Source organism: Mya arenaria, chromosome 6 (genome assembly GCF_026914265.1).
Source record: "Mya arenaria isolate MELC-2E11 chromosome 6, ASM2691426v1".
Lineage (NCBI taxonomy): Eukaryota > Metazoa > Mollusca > Bivalvia > Myida > Myidae > Mya > Mya arenaria.
Window position 1 is genome coordinate 58,329,698 of NC_069127.1, and position 18,283 is coordinate 58,347,980.

The 18,283-nt window shown below is 36.2% G+C and overlaps 1 protein-coding gene across 2 annotated transcripts in view; it reads left to right on the forward strand.

Moving 5' to 3' along the window:
* Window positions 1-5,558: 5,558 nt before the first annotated feature.
* LOC128239185 (uncharacterized) overlaps window positions 5,559-18,283 on the forward strand; it is a 49,504-nt gene continuing 36,779 nt past the window's right edge. For both annotated transcript variants that reach the window (XM_052955697.1, XM_052955696.1), the window contains exon 1: window positions 5,559-5,965. In XM_052955697.1, the coding sequence (XP_052811657.1) occupies window positions 5,760-5,965 (206 nt within the window). In that variant the 5' untranslated portion in view covers window positions 5,559-5,759. The remainder of the gene's footprint in view (window positions 5,966-18,283) is intronic.

Consider the following 18,283-nt stretch of genomic DNA (forward strand, 5'->3'; position numbering starts at 1 on the left):
TCAGTTTTGGACATTCAGTTTTACCTAAAAAAATAAAATCCAACGTGGTAAACCTGAAAGAGTATTCAAGGGAAGGTATTCTGTTTGGAAGAAGCAGAAACTCCCTGCATGAATTTTCTCCCCTACCAGGGTACACTAAAATAAGAACCATGCAGTATCTACCACCCCTCGTACTGAATTCTTTGTCGTTATTTTAATTGTTATCTTCGAGGGTGGTAATCCATATAAATTTATTAATATAAGATTCCTGATAACTCCTTACTACCACATATTATTGTGCTATCACTTGAAAGGGTTTTGTGAACCGAAAAAAACGATGTAGGAAGTTTACCTAAAATAATATAAGAAACTTGTTTTGGCCTTAAACGATTGCAAAAAATTGACGTTAACATCTGATTTCAGTTGAAATAAAGAGCAAATTTACAAACTGTTACATTTTTTATATACGAAGCACTTTCGATCATTTAGTTTACACATGAGTTATCAGCAAGTAAATACATTTAAAATGATACCAACCTTGTATATACTTGTCTCCAGGCATCAACATATAACATCAATGTTAATGGAGCTCTAAGAATACTAGCTTTTTTTGTGGTTCGGATTCTCCAAGTTATATCTTTCATCTTAAAACATTGACTTCATTCACCGTGTATGTCTCGGTTTAAAAAAAATCATACCATTGCTTCAATCAGTTGTCAATCAATCAATAAGTTGTATTTTATAAATAAATCAATCAATAATAACACATGCTTTTATTGTCCAATAGAATAACTGGAAAGTTTCCGTCAAAGCACATCCGAGAAGTTGCATTATTATATATATAACCTATTAATAAACAGCCTCTCATGGGTCTAGACAGCCATCGACGAAGCAAAATATCAGTCATATCCACTTTCGTTTTTCTCACAGGCGCGTGGGAAGGAAGTTGACGTTTGGGCCGCGGAAGGGGTGGGCTCGGGAGGGGTGTCCCCTCCCTTCGAGATTTTTTCAATTTTAAGCATTGAAAGACTCGATTTCCAGTGAGTTCAGGTTTTATTTTCATGTTTTTATCTAAACCTTTTTCGGTTAAAATAGTTGATAGATATAAAACTATTATCATTTATTAACTATTACATTTAGACACTGTCACATGGGCAAGATCGTGACCTTCAGAAGCTGACATGTCTTTGTGTTGAAAAGCCCTGCTTAGGTTGTCACTGTGCTTTAACAGTACATACCCAAGTGTCACAACATAGAGAAAGTCAATTGATGCCATCTGACTCTTCACACCAACAATGCGCGCTCTGGTGTCAGTGTCTTTTGTGGTCTCATAGGTGGTATCCCACAATTTCTGAAGAACGGAATAGTTGTCTAAGACACTTTTCAAACACTCCGCCCTAACAGTCCATCTAGTCGGACACAGCACTCTAAATCCAGGTGTGTCGGGACTCATTTCTTTTCTCAGTTCTTCAACTACAGTTTTTGAAACATCAAAAACGATACAAATAATAATTGTCTTATTGCCTCTTCTTCCACTTACCCATCTTCAATAATCCGCGGACTGTTTTTACGCCATTCACACGCCAATTAGCTAGATGGTCACAGGTTTAATTATGACATGGTGACCTGTTTATTCAATATCGTGTCAGACTGCTATTGATCTATATGCGCGTATCTTTATTTAAAATACGATTATCAAGAAAATCGGTATCAAATATTCGCGGCCACATTGCCGCGTCTCTGCGATCCCAGCTCCTACGCGCCTGGTCTCATAATCTTAATCTGAATATAGAATGAAATTCTATTAATAAATTCATTCATTTATAAATGTTTTTTCTCGTGTAGTTCTTCGTTTCCTCTATTTTTATTGGTTTGCGAATACAACGCATCTAAAAAATACATTGTTATATTATCTGATATTAAATGACAAAAAGTCATATTGACCCCCGCTGCGCCTCTGTCAATAATAACTTTCTTCCAGTGAATATCAGATCATAATCAATAGCTCACTAGTCAACAAGTGTATACGTTTGAATACCACCCATGTACATCCATACTGCGACATAGATGTACGTTTTGGGGACACACTGGTTGGTATTGTTTGCTAGAGAAATGGTTATCAACTCGAGTTTTTATTATTGTTTTGCATTACGCTAAAACAGTGTTGAACCTAAAAATGGCTTGCCAATGTTTGTTGATTTCTAAAATGATCATGTTTTACTGTTGTTTTCACCAACAAGTAGATTGTCATGTATTCCGGCTTTGAATAGACGATTTCAGGTGTATAACTTAGTGAGTCGGAATGCATGGTATACATGTAAATTTGACCCCAGTTTGTTATATACTGGTACCTTTCGTTACTTTTCGTAAACAAACTACACACACATTTTGTGAGAACAGACTATTGGGGTACCAGTCTAGTATGCTTTGTATCAAAATGATTGCCAATACAAAATGAGCGATCCTTCAATTTTAAAAGATATGAGCGACACATTCCCTAAAGGTAAGTTGCAATACCAACGATGTCACTGTCAGAAATCATTTCTATGCATCCTTCCATACCCAAGATAAAATCCTCAAGAACTTTGTCACAAGAGTGATAAAAATATTTGCTTATGAAAGTAAAACTATCAAATAACAATTAGAATAGAAGCTTTTGTTTATATTCTGGAAGATTGATTCCATTCATGAGCCAAGTTCTATGCATGCATTTTAATTATTACTTTACAAGCTTCAAAGATCTAATAAGAAAAGCTTTTGTTCATGTTTGGAGAAAAAAATCACATGGAACATGTCTTCAATATAAAGAACGGCTTTACAATGTAATATATTTTTTTAAATATATCTTTGTAAATAACTATTTAAGTGTAAAAACCTAACACACAGACAACATTTATTTCAATTTTTTGGCGACACTTATTTACAAAAAAGAGTCCAATGGATATAATAAGTGTTTGTCTACGTCGAGGAAGACCTCTTTACTCACCCGGTTCGTAGCGGTGATATATTTCAATAACACAATCAATGGGAAAATATTGAATGACATGGCTTATAAAGAAGTTAAAGAATTTAACATCGATTGAACGGCACATTGCAAACAAGTAGGCAAACAGCGCCACAGAAAGTGAATCAAAAGAAGTATTGAACGTTAAAGGGGAGGTATGGGAGGTTGACTGTGGGTTGGGTTAATAAAAGTGTGTGTAGCTCTCCAAGGAACTGACACAATATAGGCTCTACGAATGATATATTGGGGTTGGGGTATCTTTCCACAGAAAATTTTAGTCAGAATTTTTACATTCTGGTGAAAGGGATGCATATTGTTTGTACCATATTGACTTGAAACGTTGCATTGGGAAAATTCAGGGGATCCGCAAGAGAAACATATATATGTAATACAATCATGTACTAAAAATAACAACACGATATCAACGCCAATGCATTTTTTCTATGGATATCAAAATATGATAAAATATTGAATATTTTATGAGTGTTTTTGCGTTGGGCAGAATCTATATCGGTCCAACATCGGACCGATATATTTTAAGATATCGGATAGATATATAAGGACCGATATCATCACGGCTGGTGAAAATCTTTTTCATGCACATATAAATTTATTGCATCCCTTCAAAGTTGCACTCGCACAGATATATCATTTTTACAACTTTTTTGTATTGGAAAGAGCAATTTTTTGCGTAAATATCTGCAAACCAATTATAAAAGATTGCTGACAAAATATCTGATCGCAGATTTTCATATTTCCGTTGGAAAATTAATGCTTTATGGCTTAAAACGTTACGAACGGTTAAAGAAAAATGCATACAACATCAATTTTTGAATTTAAATACAGGAGACTGCGATCTATTTTTTGTCAGCAGCCTTATTTAACCTGTTTCCATGCATTTTCGCAAAATTGGCTCCTTCCAAGACAAAAAAAAATAAATAAAAATAAAAATAAAAAAGTTGTCAAAACGTTCAATCTGTGCAGCTTTAATATTTAGTTTACTTGATCTTACGTTCATTTGTTTGAAACTTGCATTTTAAATATCTTGAATATGATCAAGTTAATGAATTTATGAAAACAAGTATTAAAACTGTATATACATTGCTTTCTAAATATTTTCATTTATTTATCCCTAAGAATATTGAACTTTTTGAGAGGTATACTGTTTATAGTGTGTGCATCTGAGCGATTAGCATGGCGCGTCAAAAAATGTAAATAAATATTTTAGACTGTTATATAAGGAAAAAGCAGATCTAAATATTACATTTAAGGGAAGCCATAAGATATCTGAAATAATATCAAACCGATGATTGACCAATGACGGACACATGACTCAAGTCATATAGACCCGGTATCCGTCCGATACGTTGCCGACAAGATATCGACCCGACTTGATGTGCAAAGCGATATCGGATATATATCGTTAACGATATCTATCCGATATATAAAACATATCGGTCCGATATATATCCAATGTGGGATTGGTACCTGGGAGGGTTCAACATTATGAAAAGTTGGCCAGTGGTCATATAATTAAAAAAAAAAACGCTTATCACTTTAAACATCTAGGATGGTAATGCATCAGAATGAGCATAACACTTGATTCGTGTTTAAATGCAATTCGCCGTCAAATCTAGACATTGAAAGACTGATGAAACAGCCTGATATACAAGAGTGCGATACCCTAGCTCTACTTGCCAAGATACCTCTTGGTACTTTAACGTGCTCGGTGTGAAGCACTGATGCATGGGATACAACTTTCCTGGGTTGAACCAGTGCTGAGCTCCCCATTTTCCCAAGTACTACTCCTTCAATGCCAAGCGCTAGGCAAGGGGGCTACTGGTACTATTATAACATATTTCGGTTTGACGCGGCCGGGGTTTGAAAGCCCGACCTTCCGCACCTAAAACGAATGTTCTATCTTTGAGTTATCGGAGCGTATTCTTAATGCTAAAAACTATATGTTGATCTATATACCAATTATTTTCATTTTTTAACTTAGAAGTTATTCGTTTAGATATTTTTTAAAACAAAAAGTCATTATTGTAGTGTTATTTTCATATCTTCTTCAATTTAAAGCTTAATTATATACAACATAAGAAACTAGTATTGACACATTGAATCGGTGATTTTTCACTATAACAGAAACAGGAGCTTAATTTTCTATTTGAAAATTTTAGTATTTCTCCAGTTATTTCTCCGGACTAAAACCTTAAAGATTCCGGCAACGGCTAAGGTACTGTTTGCAAAGCACTATGCTCCGCCCACTTGTAGACATCATTATCATATAGTGAGTCAGTGGTCGAGTTAGTACTTCCCTTGGTGTTTCTCATCTATTTCTGTTTAATAAAGGATCGTGTGAACCTCGGGGTGTTATCAAACACTATATGTGGCATTATCATAGATATACATTTAATTTTATTTGTTTCTCTAATTATTTACTGGTACTGGGCCTTTAATGTTATTTGCATTTTGAAAAAGTGCATTGAACATATTGATTCCCAATACAGTATGAATGCATTCATGATTTTAATTGCGAATATCATATTTCGAAAGTAGATCCCAATGTTGAAGGCATTTTTTCATTTAAACACGCACGCTTTGAAAGAACCGGATGTCATGACAATGGCTCAAACCAATAGTTTATATATCCTCAATTTAAAAGTATTCGGACTTATTTAAACTTTTGAACATAATTTAAAATCTCTCGTGCTCATAATTTTAAGTATGTTTGAATGAAACCAAATCTGGAAATAGTTACAGCTGACTAACAAACATGGCAGATTTAGACACAGTTTTGAAAAATGAACGGAATAGGAATTATATTTCGTGTCTTCTTGTAACTAAAAAGGTTGGTAAAGCATTGGAACCATTTACCGAGGACAAACTTCAACACATTCATGGACAAATAGTGAAAGAATTAGGCGCACAGAATGCGTGCACTGATCAGTGCAGTCAACAGTTCAAAAACAATTTCAACAGGTAAGGCTATACCTTAGCTGCGTGATCTTTTTTAAACTAGTCTGAACGTGACATGATCGATATGAGTTCTGTGTTTATTTTTTAATTATACTTTGCACACATTCAAACAGTTCATAGTTTTTAGCCAATCATTTGACGTCTGTTTGCGACTGTGTGCAAACCTAAATCCAAGAAATATATGATGTCAATTTAGGGACTCGCTCATTTTTGGCACCAATACCCCCGTCTCTGGTTATGCATCTGAAATACTTATGATATACCTATTTTACTCTGTTTCGAAATTGTAAAACAAAATATACTTTAAACATTTAAACACCGTGTCCAATCGCTGTGAAGTGAAGCGGTGGAGGTAACGTTGGCTAGTGGTTGGATACCGATGGATCGTGGTGGTAAAGTAATCTAGAAATTGACTTTTTTCACAAGGATAGGTGCAATATGACCTCTTTATATTATTGAGTCCACTATGTATTTGGTTTCCTCAACAATATCGCCTTTTCCCCCATGCAGTAGGGAAAAAACGACATTTTATATGACAAGTATGAACCGCGAGCTTTAATAGTTGTTTAAACAGCAAAAAACAAGAAGATAAATGGTTATAGACAGCTTTCGTCTGTAGGAAATATCTTATTTATAGTGTGTTTTGATTATGTTTGCTATTATAAAAGTATAATATGTAGGATGTGTTGGACCTGTCAGATTTTGCTTGGTAACGCTGGTTGCACGGTGTTTTTAATTTCTGTAGTTTTTTAACAATTTTAAAAAGTTAAAGTTACATATTTACACATACACTTGTAAACAATCGAAAAAGAACAAATGAGTTGGGCTGCAAGTTTTTACAAGAAAACTTGTAACTCTTATCTTAACACAACGCGATAACTCACTTGACTGGAAGTCCGTGCAACAGTTATCCGTACCATACACCTGCCGAATCATAGGATTTTCCACATTGTCATAATTTAAATTGCGCCAGGAACAAACCACAGCAATCGAAACCGATCACAATTTCATCTTTTTATTGTTGTTAAAAACATACGGTTTCGAATGTGATGGCATTCGGTGGTTGTGGAATAACCGACTCAACGTCCATGGTGCTTCTTTCTAGTACTTTTTTTTCTTTCCTTAGATTTATCAAAGGGGTCACTCCAAACAATGATACAGCATGAAATAACTATGAAACAGATGATATCACCATGCTTTGGTTCACTGAAATGTTTTAAAACAAGACTGAAATGAGTAATCAGTTCCCAGCAAACATCCGACGTCGGTACTACGTCGCTCGACGGGGTTTTCTGGTAATGTCGTCTCCGACCAAAATCGACAAATTCCCACGTCGAGGCGACGTATGAACCTGACGTCTGTGCCGATATACGACGTCGTCTCGACGTGGAATACTATTCGTGCGCCTGTCTAAATGAATTTTCATCTGAAAAATATGTTTTCCATAAAAATGAATCGCACTAAATAACCGTTTTATTTAGGTTAACATTTTGTGTGCCATAAGCTATATCAAACATTGTTAAAGCATCGCCGTCTAACCTACACTTTATTTTGGCGCATGTTTGAACTTTGGGAACAAAACAATGCTGAACCGCTCGGAATATATACAAGAGGGCCAACATGGCCCAATATCGCTCACCTCAGTAAAACGTTGTGCTATAGACTTGTTGATAATTAAAGGGCAATAACAGAGATTTAGCTTTTCTGATGTTTTATGCCCATTCACATTCTCACCAAATCTAGTGATAATTGGGCAAATGCTTAAAAATTTATTGATAGGACAAGAGCAATTTTAGGTAATTTCTATGATTAAACCGCAATAACTCTCGGGTAACTACAGCAGTTTTGCTAATTATCAAACACGTTTATACACATTCTGACCAAATTTGGTCATGATTGGGAAAAGGATTCAAAAGTAATTGATCGGACTACATACTGGGTGATGCCTGTCTGCCCTTCCATACACCATAGGTGGAACTATTATATGTCCAGTTTTTTTAAAACACATGACAAATATGTATTTGTTTAGAAAAGATACAAAGGGCAATAACTTTTACAATATTTAGGTTGGATTTATATAACTCATCACAAAAAGTTTACTATGAATAAGTTCATGCAGTTAGAAGTTGGTACCTTCAATGATTTTAAAACAATAAAATTACAATAAAACAAACTGACCCATTTAGTATGAATCAGTTCATGAAGTTTGAAGTTGGTACCTTCAATGATTTAAAAAATAAAATTACAAAAACAAAAACTGACCCATATTCGAACTTGATTTAAAAAATATCAAAACAACCTTTCTTTCTAACCTCACATGACCCATATTCGAACATGAGCTAGATATCATTAAACCACCTTTCTTACCAATTTCCAAGATATTTGGGCTGAAAATGTTACCTCTAGAGTGTTAACAAGGTTTATCCATATTTGGGCTCTGTGAGCTAGTTTTTGACCCCAGATGACCCATATTTTAACTTGAGCTAACAACTTTTCTGACAAATTTCCAGGATATTTTAGCAGGAAATGTTACCTCTAGAGTGTTAACAATGTATTTCCATATTTGGGCTCTGTGACCTAGGTTTTGACCCCAGATGACCCATATTCGAACTTGAGCTAGAAATCATTTAAACACTTTCGCTGACGAATTCCCAGGATATTTGGGCTGAAAATGTTACCTTTAGAGTGTTAACAAAGTCTTTCCATATTTAGACACTGTGTCCTAGTTTTTGACCCAAGATAACCCATATTCAAACTTGAGCTAGAACTCATCGAAACAACCCTTCAGACAAATTCCAGGATATTTTGGCTGAAAATGTTACCTCTAGAGTGTTAACAATGTCTTTCCATATTTGGGGGGTTGTGACCTAGTTTTTGACCCCAGATGAACCATATTCATATTTGAGCTAGAAATCATTAAAACAGCCCTTCTGACAAATTTCCAGGAAATTTAGGATGAAAATGTAACCTCTAGAGTGCTAACAAAGAGTTTCCACGTTTGGGCCCTGTGAGCTAGTTTTTGAACCCAGATGACCCTAATTCGAACTTGAGCTAGAAATCATCGAATCAAATTTTCTGACAAATTTCCAGGTTATTTTGGATGGAAATGTTACCTCTAGAGTGTTAGCAAAGTCTTTCCATATTTGGGGGGTTGTGTCCTAGTTTTTTACCCCAGATGACCTATTCTCGAATTTGAGCTAAAATCAACGAGACAACCTTTCTGACAAATTTCCCGGATATTTTGGCAGAAAATGTTACCTCTAGAGTGTTAGCAAAGTCTTTCCGTATTTGGGGGGTTGTGACCTAGTTTTTTACCCCAGATGACCTATTCTCGAATTTGAGCTAAAATCAACGAGACAACCTTTCTGACAAATTTCCCGGATATTTTGGCAGAAAATGTTACCTCTAGAGTGTTAACAAGGAATTTTCATATTAGGTCTCTGTGACCTAGGTTTTGACCCCAGATAAATCATATTCGAACTTGAGCTAGAAATTATTGAAACAACCCTTCTGACAAATTTCTAAGATAATTTGGCTGAAAAGTTACCTCTAGAGTGTTAAAAAGGTATTTCCATATTTGGGCTCTTTGACCTAGGTTTTGACCCCAGATGACCCATATTCGAACTTGAGCTAGAAATCATTTGAACACTTTCGCTGACAAATTCCCAGGATATTTTGGCTGAAAAGTTACCTCTAGAGTGTTAACAAAGTATTTCCATATTTGGGCACTGTGTCCTAGTTTTTGAACCCAGATGACCCAATATCAAACTTGAGGTAGAAATCATCGAAACAACCCTTCAGACAAATTTCCAGGATATTTTGGATGAAAATGTTACCTCTAGAGTGTTATCAAAGTCTTTCCATATTTCGCGGTGTTGTGACCTCGTTTTTTACCCCAGATAACCTATATTAGAACTTGAGCTAAAAATTCAACGAAACAACCTTTCTGACAAATTTCCAGGATATTTTGGCAGAAAATGTTACCTCTAGAGTGTTAACAAGGTATTTCCATATTAGGGCCCTGTGACCTAGGTTTTGACACCAGATGACCCATATTCGAACTTGAGCTATAAATTATTGAAACAGCCCTTCTGACAAATTTCTAAGATATTTTGGCTGAAAATGTTACTTCTAGAGTGATAACAAGGTATTTCCATATTTGGGCTCTGTGACCTAGGTTTTGACCCCAGATGACCCATATTCGAACTTGAGCTAGAAATCATTTAAACACTTTCGCTGACGAATTCCCAGGATATTTGGGCTGAAAATGTTACCTCTAGAGTGTTAACAAAGTCTTTCCATATTTGGGCACTGTGTCCTAGTTTTTGAACCCAGATGACCCAATATCACACTTGAGCTAGAAATCATCGAAACAACCCTTCAGACAAATTCCAGGATATTTTGGCTGAAAATGTTACCTTTAGAGTGTTAACAATGTCTTTCCATATTTTGGGGGTTGTGACCTAGTTTTTGAACCCAGATGACCCATATTCATATTTCAGCTAGAAATCATTGAAACAGCCCTTCTGACAAATTTCCAGGAAATTTGGGATGAAAATGTAACCTCTAGAGTGCTAACAAAGAGTTTCCACGTTTGGGCTCTGTGAGCTAGTTTTTGAACCCAGATGACCCTAATTCGAACTTGAGCTAGAAATCATCGAATCAAATTTTCTGACAAATTTCCAGGTTATTTTGGATGAAAATGTTACCTCTAGAGTGTTAACAAAGTCTTTCCATATTTGGGGGGTTGTGACCTAGTTTTTTACCCCAGATGACCTATTCTCGAATTTGAGCAAAAAATCAACGAGATAACCTTTCTGACAAATTTCCCGGATATTTTGGCAGAAAATGTTACCTCTAGAGTGTTAACAAGGTATTTCCATATTAGGTCTCTGTGACCTAGGTTTTGACCCCAGATGAATCATATTCGAACTTGAGCTAGAAATTATTGAAACAACCCTTCTGACAAATTTCTAAGATAATTTGGCTGAAAAAGTTACCTCTTGAGTGTTAACAAGGAATTTCCATATTAGGTCTCTGTGACCTAGGTTTTGACCCCAGATGACCCATATTCGAACTTGAGCTAGAAATCATTTTAACCTTTTTTCTGACAAATTCCCAGGATATTTTGGCTGAAAATATTACCTCTAGAGTGTTAACAAAGTATTTCCATATTTGGGCACTGTGTCCTAGTTTTTGAACCCAGATGACCCAATATCAAACTTGAGGTAGCATCGAAACAACCCTTCAGACATATTTCCAGGATATTTTGGCTGAAAATGTTACCTCTAGAGTGTTAACAATGTCTTTCCATATTTGGGGGGTTGTGACCTAGTTTTTGACCCAAGATGACCCGTATTTGAATTTGAGCTAAATAATCGTCGAAACAACCCATCAGACAAATTCCAGGATATTTTGGCTGAAAATGTTACCTCTAGAGTGTTGACAATGTCTTTCCATATTTTGGGGGTTGTGACCTAGTTTTTGACCCCAGATGAACCATATTCATATTTGAGCTAGAAATCATTAAAACAGCCCTTCTGACAAATTTCCAGGAAATTTGGGATGAAAATGTAACCTCTAGAGTGCTAACAAAGAGTTTCCACGTTTGGGCCCTGTGAGCTAGTTTTTGAACCCAGATGATCCTAATTCGAACTTGAGCTAGAAATCATCGAATCAAATTTTCTGACAAATTTCCAGGTTATTTTGGATGAAAATGTTACCTCTAGAGTGTTAGCAAAGTCTTTCCATATTTGGGGGGTTGTGTCCTAGTTTTTTACCCCAGATGACCTATTCTCGAATTTGAGCTAAAATCAACGAGACAACCTTTCCGACAAATTTCCCGGATATTTTGGCAGAAAATGTTACCTCTAGAGTGTTAGCAAAGTCTTTCCATATTTGGGGGGTTGTGACCTAGTTTTTTACCCCAGATGACCTATTCTCGAATTTGAGCTAAAATCAACGAGACAACCTTTCTGACAAATTTCCCGGATATTTTGGCAGAAAATGTTACCTCTTGAGTGTTAACAAGGAATTTCCATATTAGGTCTCTGTGACCTAGGTTTTGACCCCAGATGAATCATATTCGAACTTGAGCTATAAATTATTGAAACAACCCTTCTGACAAATTTCTAAGATAATTTGGCTGAAAAGTTACCTCTAGAGTGTTAAAAAGGTATTTCCATATTTGGGCTCTGTGACCTAGGATTTGACCCCAGATGACCCATATTCGAACTTGAGCTAGAAATCATTTGAACACTTTTGCTGACAAATTCCCAGGATATTTTGGCTGAAAATGTTACCTCTAGAGTGTTAACAAAGTATTTCCATATTTGGGCACTGTGTCCTAGTTTTTGAACCCAGATGACCCAATATCAAACTTGAGGTAGAAATCATCGAAACAACCCTTCAGACAAATTTCCAGGATATTTTGGATGAAAATGTTACCTCTAGAGTGTTAACAAAGTCTTTCCGTATTTCGGGGTGTTGTGACCTCGTTTTTTACCCCAGATAACCTATATTAGAACTTGAGCTAAAAATTCAACGAAACAACCTTTCTGACAAATTTCCAGGATATTTTGGCAGAAAATGTTACCTCTAGAGTGTTAACAAGGTATTTCCATATTAGGGCCCTGTGGCCTAGGTTTTGACACCAGATGGCCCATATTCGAACTTGAGCTATAAATTATTGAAACAGCCCTTCTGACAAATTTCTAAGATATTTTGGCTGAAAATGTTACCTCTAGAGTGATAACAAGGTATTTCCATATTTGGGCTCTGTGACCTAGGTTTTGACCCCAGATGACCCATATTCGAACTTGAGCTAGAAATCATTTAAACACTTCGCTGACGAATTCCCAGGATATTTGGGCTGAAAATGTTACCTCTAGAGTGTTAACAAAGTCTTTCCATATTTGGGCACTGTGTCCTAGTTTTTGAACCCAGATGACCCAATATCACACTTGAGCTAGAACTCATCGAAACAACCCTTCAGACAAATTCCAGGATATTTTGGCTGAAAATGTTACCTCTAGAGTGTTAACAATGTCTTTCCATATTTGGGGGGTTGTGACCTAGTTTTTGCCCCAGATGAACCATATTCATATTTGAGCGAGAAATCATTAAAACATCCCTTCTGACAAATTTCCAGGAAATTTGGGATGAAAATGTAACCTCTAGAGTGCTAACAAAGAGTTTCCACGTTTGGGCCCTGTGAGCTAGTTTTTGAACCCAGATGACCCTAATTCGAACTTGAGCTAGAAATCATCGAATCAAATTTTCTGCCAAATTTCCAGGTTATTTTGGATGAAAATGTTACCTCTAGAGTGTTAGCAAAGTCTTTCCATATTTGGGGGGTTGTGTCCTAGTTTTTTACCCCAGATGACCTATTCTCGAATTTGAGCTAAAATCAACGAGACAACCTTTCTGACAAATTTCCCGGATATTTTGGCAGAAAATGTTACCTCTAGAGTGTTAGCAAAGTCTTATCATATTTGGGAGGTTGTGACATAGTTTTTTACCCCAGATGACCTTTTCTCGAATTTGAGCTAAAATCAACGAGACAACCTTTCTGACAAATTTCCCGGATATTTTGGCAGAGAATGTTACCTCTAGAGTGTTAGCAAAGTCTTTCCATATTTGGGGGGTTGTGACCTAGTTTTTTTACCCCAGATGACCTATTCTCGAATTTGAGCTAAAATCAACGAGACAACCTTTCTGACAAATTTCCCGGATATTTTGGCAGAAAATGTTACCTCTTGAGTGTTAACAAGGAATTTCCATATTAAGTCTCTGTGACCTAGGTTTTGACCCCAGATGAATCAAATTCGAACTTGAGCTAGAAATTATTGAAACAACCCTTCTGACAAATTTCTAAGATAATTTGGCTGAAAAGTTACCTCTAGACTGTTAAAAAGGTATTTCCATATTTGGGCTCTGTGACCTAGGTTTTGACCCCAGATGACCCATATTCGAACTTGAGCTAGAAATCATTTGAACACTTTTGCTGACAAATTCCCAGGATATTTTGGCTGAAAATGTTACCTTTAGAGTGTTAACAAAGTATTTCCATATTTGGGCACTGTGTCCTAGTTTTTGAACCCAGATGACCCAATATCAAACTTGAGGTAGAAATCATCGAAACAACCCTTCAGACAAATTTCCAGGATATTTTGGATGAAAATGTTACCTCTAGAGTGTTAACAATGTCTTTCCATATTTGGGGGGTTGTGACCTAGTTTTTGACCCAAGATGACCCGTATTCGAATTTGAGCTAAATAATCGTCGAAACAACCTTTCTGACAAAATTCCAGGATATTTTGGCTGAAAATGTTACCTCTAGAGTGTTAACAATGTATTTCCATATATGGGATCTGTGACCTAGGTTTTGACCCCAGATGACCCATATTCGAACTTGAGCTAGAAATCATTTGAACGACCTTTCTGACAAATTCCCAGGATATTTTGGCTGAAAATGTTAACTCTAGAGGGTTAATAAAGTATTTCCATATTGTGGGGGGTGACCTAGTTTTTGACCCAAGATTACCCATATTCGAACTTGAGCTATAAAATCATCGAAACAACCATTCTGACAAATTTCTAAGATATTTTGGCAGATAATGTTACCGTTAGAGTGTTAACAAGGTCTTTTTCATAATTGGGCACTGTGACCTAGTTTTTAACCCGAGATGACCCATATTCAAACTTGAGGTACAAATCATCGAAACAACCTATCAGACAAATTTCCAGGATGTTTGGGCAGAAAATGTTACCTCTAGAGGGTTAACAAGGTCTTTCCATATATTGGCTCTGTGACCTACTTTTGACCCCAGATGACCCATATTCGAACTTGAGCTAGAAATCATATAAACAACCTTTCTGACAAATTCCCAAGATATTTTGGCTGAAAATGTAATCTCTAGAGTGTTCACAAAGCCTTTCCGTATTTGGGCACTGTGTCCTAGTTTTTTACCCAAGATGACCCATTTTCAAACTTGAGCTAGAAATCATCGAAACAACCTATCAGACACATTTCCAGGATATTTGGGCTGAAAATGTTACTTCTAGAGTGTTAAAAAGGTCTTTCCATATTTGGGCTCTGTGACCTAGTTTTTGACCCCAGATGATCCATATTCAAAATTAAGCTAGAAATCATCGAAACAACCTATCAGACAAATATCGAGGATATTTGGTATGAAAATGTTACCTCTAGAGTGTTATCAAGGTCTTTCCATATTTGGGCTCTGTGACTTAGTTTTTGAACCAAGATGACCCATATTCAAAATTGAGCAAGAAATCATTGAAACAACCCTTCTGACAAATTTCTTGGAAATTTGGGATGATAATGTAACCTCTAGAGTTCTAACAAGTTTTTTTCACATTTGGGCTCTGTGACCTAGTTTTTGAACCCAGATAACCCAATTTCGAAATTTTGCAAGAACTCATCGAATTAACCCTTCAGACAAATGTCCAGGATATTTGGGCTGAAAATGTTACCGCTAGAGTGTTAACAATGTCTTTCCATATTTAGGGAGTTGTGACCTAGTTTTTGACCCCAGATGACCCATATTCGAACTTGAGCTAAATAATCATCGAAACAACCTTTCTGACAAATTTCCAGGATATTTTTGCAGAAAATGTTACCTCTAGAGTGTTAACAATGTATTACCATATTTGGGCTCTGTGACCTAGGTTTTGACCCCAGATGACCCATATTCGAACTTGAGCTAGAAATCATTTAAACAACTTTTCTGACTAATTCCCAAGATATTTTGGATGAAAATGTTACCTTTAGAGTGTTAACAAAGTGATTCCATATTTAGGCACTGTGTCCTAGTTTTTAACCCAAGATGACACATATTCAAACTTGAGCTAGAACTCATCGAAACAACCGTTCAGACAAATTTCAAGGATATTTGGGCTGAAATTATTACCTCTAGAGTGTTAACAAGGTCTTTCCATATTTAGGGAGTTGTGACCTAGTTTTTGACCCCAGATGAATCATATTCGAACTTGAGCTAACTAATCATCGAAACAACCTTTCTGACAAATTTTCAGGATATTTTTGCAGAAAATGTTACCTCTAGAGTGTTAACAATATATTTCCATATTTGGGCTCTGTGACCTAGGTTTTGACCCCAGATGACCCATATTCGAACTTGAGCTAGAAATCATTTAAACACTTTCGCTGACGAAATCCCAGGATATTTGGGCAGAAAATGTTACCTCTAGAGTGTTAACAAAGTCTTTCCATATTTGGGCACTGTGTCCTAGTTTTTGAACCTAGATGACCCAATATCACACTTGAGCTAGAACTCATCGAAACAACCCTTCAGACAAATTCCAGGATATTTTGGCTGAAAATGTTACCTCTAGAGTGTTAACAATGTCTTTCCATATTTGGGGTGTTGTGACCTAGTTTTTGAACCCAGATGACCCATATTCAAATTTGAGCTAAAAATCATTGAAACAGCCCTTCTGACAAATTTCCAGGAAATTTGAGATGAAAATGTAACCTCTAGAGTGCTAACAAAGAGTTTCCACGTTTGGGCTCTGTGACCTAGTTTTTGAACCCAGATGACCCTAATTCGAACTTGAGCTAATAATTATCAAAACAACCTTTCTGACAAATTTCTAGGATATTTGGGCTGAAAATGTTACCTCTAGAGTGTTAACAAGGTCTTTCCATATTTGGGCTCTGTGACCTAGTTTGACCCCAGATGACCCATATTCGAAGAATAGCTAGAAATGATTGAAACAACCCTTTTGACAAATTTCCAGGAAATTTACGATGAAAATGTTACCTCTAGAGTGTTAACAATGTATTTCCATATTTGGGCTCTGTGACCTAGCCTTTGACCTTAGATAACCCATATTCAAACTTGGGCTAGGAATCATCTAAGCAATATTTCTGACAAATTTCCAGGATATTTTGGCTGAAAATGTTACCTCTAGAGTGTTAACAAAGTCTTTGCATATTTGGGCTTTGTGACCTAGTTTTTGACCACAGATGACCCATATTCATACTTGAGCTAGAAATCATCGAAGCAACCTTTCTAACAAATTTCCAGGATATTTGGTCTGAAAATGTTACCTCTGTAGAGTTAACAAGATTTTTCTATATTTGGGCTCTGTGACCTAGTTTTTGACCCAAGATGACCCATATTCGAACTTGAGCTAGAATTCATACAATCATTTTTTCTGACTAATTTCCAGGATATTTGGGCTGAAATGTAACCTCTAGCGTGTTAGCAAAGTATTGCCATAAATGGGCACTGTGACCTAAGTTTCGACCCCAGATGACCTATATTCGAACTTAAGCTAAAACGCACCAAAGCAAACTTTCTGACAAATTTCCAGGATATTTGGGCTTAAAATGTTACGTTTAGAGTGTTAACAATGTTTTTCTACATTTGGGCTCTGTGGCCTAGTTTTTGACCCCAGATGACCCATATTCGAACTTGTCCGACTTATTACCGGGATAAACATCCTGACCAAGTTTCGTGACAATTAGTGCAAAAATGTGAACAGTAGAGTGTTAACAAACTATGTGTGGACGGACGACGGACGACAGACAACAGACGACGGACGACGGAAAATCATCGATCCTAATAGCTCACCCTCAGCCTACGGCTAATTTGAGCCCAATATTGGACCGATATATTGTGAATATCAGATAAATATCGAAAATGAGATAGGACCGATATCCATACGGTTTGTAAAAATATTTTTCCTAAACATATTTATTACCTCCATTGAGTTCAATTCAGTTTATTTTACGTTCATTTGTTTGATACTTCCATTTTGAAATCTTGAATTTTACTTGAGTTTCATGCCCACACATGTACGCTTAGCACAGCACATACGTTTTATGGAAAAGAAAAAAAACAACATTAGTAATAGCTTTGCTAAATAGAGAAAAAGTAGATCTAAACATAACCAGCCAAAAGCCCGCGTCGAAGGGACGTCAAAAGTGTGCTGGCTTTGCCGAATTGGGTTTGTGGCATGTATGTAACACACATACTCCTTCATTGACACACGAGCAAATATAAGAATATCATTAAAATTAGAGAAGACGAGTATGATTAACTAGTCTGATTTTCTGACGGAGCAGCAGTGAATATCGTACACTGTTGAAAGTCAGTAATAATAAACAGATTTAATATCAAAGTGAACAAAGTATGCTGGACAATTGCTAAAAAATAATTTACAAAACACCGTGCAACCAGCAAATTCTGACTGGTCCACCACATCCTACAGCATTACATCTTTTTGTTCTAAAAAGTCACCCTCGATGACTATATAACACGTCAATTATATCAA